Below are 3,825 nucleotides of genomic sequence, written 5' to 3'. Positions count from 1 at the left end.
AGTTGAATGATTCATTGGGGAACGACGAGAGAAGAAGAAGCAGCAGCAGAAGAAAAAGAGAACCTTTGAAGAGAAGAAGAAAATTGATCAACCCAGGATTATCTGCGCTGCTGCAAACTCCATCATCATCATCATCATCATCATCATCATCATCATCATCATCATCATCATCATCATCATCATCATCATCATCACAATTAGCTCTAGGGAAGCTGCGTGTGTCGACCTGCTTCTGCATCTTTAATAGGCTTTCTCGACTTTTACCATTTACTTATTTTTGGGACCTCTGATTGCTCGTCAAAAAAAATCAACGGTAAAAAAAATAAAAGATCCGTTTCTGTTTCTTTCTTTTATTATTGTTATTTTCATCGTTGTCGGTAAGTTAAAATAAAAAGAATATTTTGTTGACGATGGCGGACTAAATGAACTTGTCGCAGATATAAAACGCCCCGCCCCGCCCCGCCCCGCCCCAGCTCCATTTCTCGGACGGAGGGCCGACCGAAAACAATGGCGGAACGCACAGCTACTGCGTCAAGCACCGACAATCCACCGTCCAGCTCACCTGTGCTGGCCTCCGTAGCGGCCCAAGAAAATGAACGCGGCGGCGACTTGGAATATGACGAAGCGGCGGCGGAACCAGAACGAATCCAAGGCGGCGATGGCGGCAACACAAAACCCTCCAGGCGTGGCATAGCCGGCAAGGCGGAGAAGGTGCACAGCCGTGTGCCAGCTCTGCGGAAGATCCCGCTTGCGGCTCTGGGTATCATTTTCCTTGTTGCGGTGGTTAATGGTTTTGTATGGATGGTTGCGGGGATTGTGTTGGTATGTTTCTCTTTTCCTTGGAGCGGGGGGTTATAAAATGAATGGCAACGTGGAGATTGAGATTGAGATTGGCTAATAATATCTTGGCTTCTTCTTTTTTTTTTTTTTTTTTTTGAATCTGAATGTAGTCGTTTTATCCGTAAGTGATATGCCCTGGTTTCCTTATTCCTGAGCGTTCGAGTCGACAGACAACGAAAACAAGCTCAGGATACCCAGAAGCTAGAAATTCGCGCAAATAACAAAGACCCCGGAAACCGCATTGAATGCCAAATACTGATAAAATAATGATACACATACTAGCTCTCTGATATCCACTGCCGTGCTTTCCTATACGCTAGGCTTAAGACATGCGCTTGACGCAGATCATATCTCGGTATGCTCAATATCACATACGTAAAGCATGTATGTCTATATATATATATATATACATATGCGTACTCACATACGTCCAATCCTTCGCCCCAATTGTCTAGGCCATCGACCTTATGACTCGGAGACTCCTGGCAACTGGTCAGAGAGCAGTCAGTGTTGGGACGTTCTTCTCGCTGGGACACTCAACGTGAGATTCCATTCCCCGGAACCTTTCTTTTCTATATCTTCCTTAACACAAATCCAAAGCTAAATTCCTACATTGAATATTGAACACGAGTTAACCTCCCCGCCCTGCCCTCTAGTATCGTCATCATCACAGCCGTCGTTGTCGCCGCGACTGCCACTGCCGTGTCCTCGAAATTCGACCAGTACAGTAGAGTCGGCGGCATCATTGGGGAGCTCGGTCAGCTCTGCATTTCTGATTCTGCTCGGAATCATGAATGCGTATATCCTATATAAACTTGTCCAACAGATGAAAAAGATGCTTCGCTTGAAGGAAGGGCAGGAGTATGAGGTGTGGAAAGGTTGAGGGGAAAGGTGTATTGTTTAGGGTGTTGAAAGAACATGTTCAAGTTCATTGATCGGTGGGTTTTAAATTTCTGTTGTTATCTGTGTGCTTTTTGTCGGTGTCGGGATTTTATGCATGATTTAGTTTGAGAAGACAATCTGGAGTTCCGGGGGGTCCTTTTGTTCTTCTGTATGCTTATCCGTTATTTTTTTTGTCAGGCCGTGGAAAATGTATCCACTGGGCGTCCTTTTCGGGCTGGGCTTCGATACCTCATCGGAGGTTGCACTGCTAGGAATCTCGTCCATCGAAGCTACACGCGGAACAAGCATTTGGGTGATTCTGATCTTCCCATTTCTTTTCACAGGTAGGATAACCATCACTTTCGTCGTATGTCCATTAATGCGAAAATTGCTAACTCAAAGGCCACACCCCTGTTTAGCCGGAATGTGCCTCCTTGACACCATAGATGGCGCCCTAATGCTATCCCTATACGTCCAGCCAGCGGAAAATTTTCTCCCGTCCAAATCCGTCAATTCGTCCAGTGCCACCCTCTCCACACCGTCGTCTGGTGCGGGACAGCCACTAACCACCAGCGACGCGGCAACTGCCAACCCAAGCCGCAACCCACGTAACCCAATCGCGTTCCTGTATTACTCCATTGTCCTGACCTCCCTTACCGTGATCGTAGCTACAGTGATCGGCACCATCCAACTGCTGACGTTAATCCTTAACGTGACAGAAGCGACGGGACGGTTCTGGAATGGCGTGGAGGTTGCAGGCGAGTATTATGATGTAATTGGCGGGTCGATCTGTGGATGTTTCATCCTAGTGGGCGGGTTGAGCGTGCTGGTGTACCCTTCTTGGAGGCGTTGGGTTGCTCAACGGCATGAACTGCAAGACCAGAATGTCGATGGGGCTTTGGAAGAAGAAGGAGGGCATGAAGTAGAGGTCGAGGCGGGTGACGGTATTGCCACAACCTCTCCTACTAGTATAGTCCCGGGTGCTGGAATGGGAAGTTTGAAGGGAGACCGAGGAGAAGATGGAAAAGGGCAAGTAGGCCGAGTGTCAGTGGAGGAGCGGCGGTTGAATTGACCAATAAATATACTATGAGGATCAACTATGTAACGCGGGGGACTGGTTGATATTGTGAATGTCAATATTGGATTAGTTTATATAGTTTTGTAGATTTGAAATGCCCTTTTGGGAGTCGGCTTGGCATCCATCCCGCCGCCGACATCATCGTTGCCAAGAAGATACGAATCCTAGTCCTAGTCCTAGTCCTCTCTCTCCACCATCCCACCTGGCCGTGCTGTAGCAGTAGGGAGCTTTCGGGCTTCTGGGACGATATCTATCCATCTGCGAGAATAGCCTACTGTGCCAGGGACGTGGCCATCTCACTCTTGAGCCTCCCGGTTAGACTGCCCCTGATGCGCCGGGATACCTACTACTAATACTGACCCCGCCCAACCTCCGTCCAAGTAAGCCCCGTTTTATCAATAAACCGACTGAATTTTGATGTTCAGAGGCGTTTAGAGTGTGCCATGGGCCTTCTTCTCGTCTTCATATTTCCCTCTACTTGTCAATATCGTCGTCTCATTCTGTCTCCAGATCATGCAGACTACAGAGCCGCTGTAGTTCGTGTTCGGGAACAAACCCCCATTTCACAACGGCAAATGGCTATTTAAGGCTGCACCTGTGCGCCATGGCTACTACCATAACTCAATCCAAATCGCCTGCCAGTTTGTCTGAAACTATTAACCTCAGCGACCTTCCGCCCATATATGTTTTGCCGACCCATTTGGACCTGGACCGGCTGCACGAAGTGGAAGAAGCGCTAGAAAGATGCGGTGCTCCGCTCACCTACGATATCTCGGAGTCTGAGCTAGTCTTGGGTAAAGTGTCGCAGAAGAGACGTGCTGCATTTGAACTTCGATCTAGGGGACTGCAGACTGAGGAAATTTCCTTACCAGCGGTGGTTACCGCTACTGCTTCACTGAGCATGCCCATCACCTATACAGGAGATGGTTGCATGTGCGAAGGATCTGCTCTCGCATCGGACTGGCCAGGAACAACAGATAATGCTGTCGACCTGACCATAGAATCGGAAGGGGAATACACGGATG

General features: G+C 48.3%; 2 protein-coding genes across 2 annotated transcripts; both read left to right on the top strand.

Annotated features, from left to right (window-relative positions):
• Nucleotides 1–507: 507 nt before the first annotated feature.
• On the top strand, nucleotides 508–3,153 carry HCAG_07311 (predicted protein; the record flags this gene model as incomplete). Its single annotated transcript, XM_001537839.1, has 6 exons — nucleotides 508–822; nucleotides 1,296–1,381; nucleotides 1,497–1,562; nucleotides 1,921–2,066; nucleotides 2,142–2,766; nucleotides 2,880–3,153. The coding sequence occupies 6 exons, from the start codon at nucleotides 508–510 to the stop codon at nucleotides 3,151–3,153; spliced, it is 1,512 nt and encodes a 503-aa protein (XP_001537889.1).
• Nucleotides 3,154–3,404: 251 nt separating this feature from the next.
• On the top strand, nucleotides 3,405–3,795 carry HCAG_07310 (predicted protein; the record flags this gene model as incomplete). The annotated part of the gene is made up of 2 exons (XM_001537838.1): nucleotides 3,405–3,674; nucleotides 3,721–3,795. The coding sequence occupies 2 exons, from the start codon at nucleotides 3,405–3,407 to the stop codon at nucleotides 3,793–3,795; spliced, it is 345 nt and encodes a 114-aa protein (XP_001537888.1).
• Nucleotides 3,796–3,825: the final 30 nt, after the last annotated feature.

The sequence above is a fragment of the Histoplasma capsulatum genome, genomic scaffold (assembly GCF_000149585.1).
Source record: "Histoplasma capsulatum NAm1 scaffold_8 genomic scaffold, whole genome shotgun sequence".
In the NCBI taxonomy this organism is placed as follows: domain Eukaryota; kingdom Fungi; phylum Ascomycota; class Eurotiomycetes; order Onygenales; family Ajellomycetaceae; genus Histoplasma; species Histoplasma mississippiense.
Note: the sequence above shows the minus strand (reverse complement) of the source record. Positions and strands in the feature narration are given on the sequence as shown.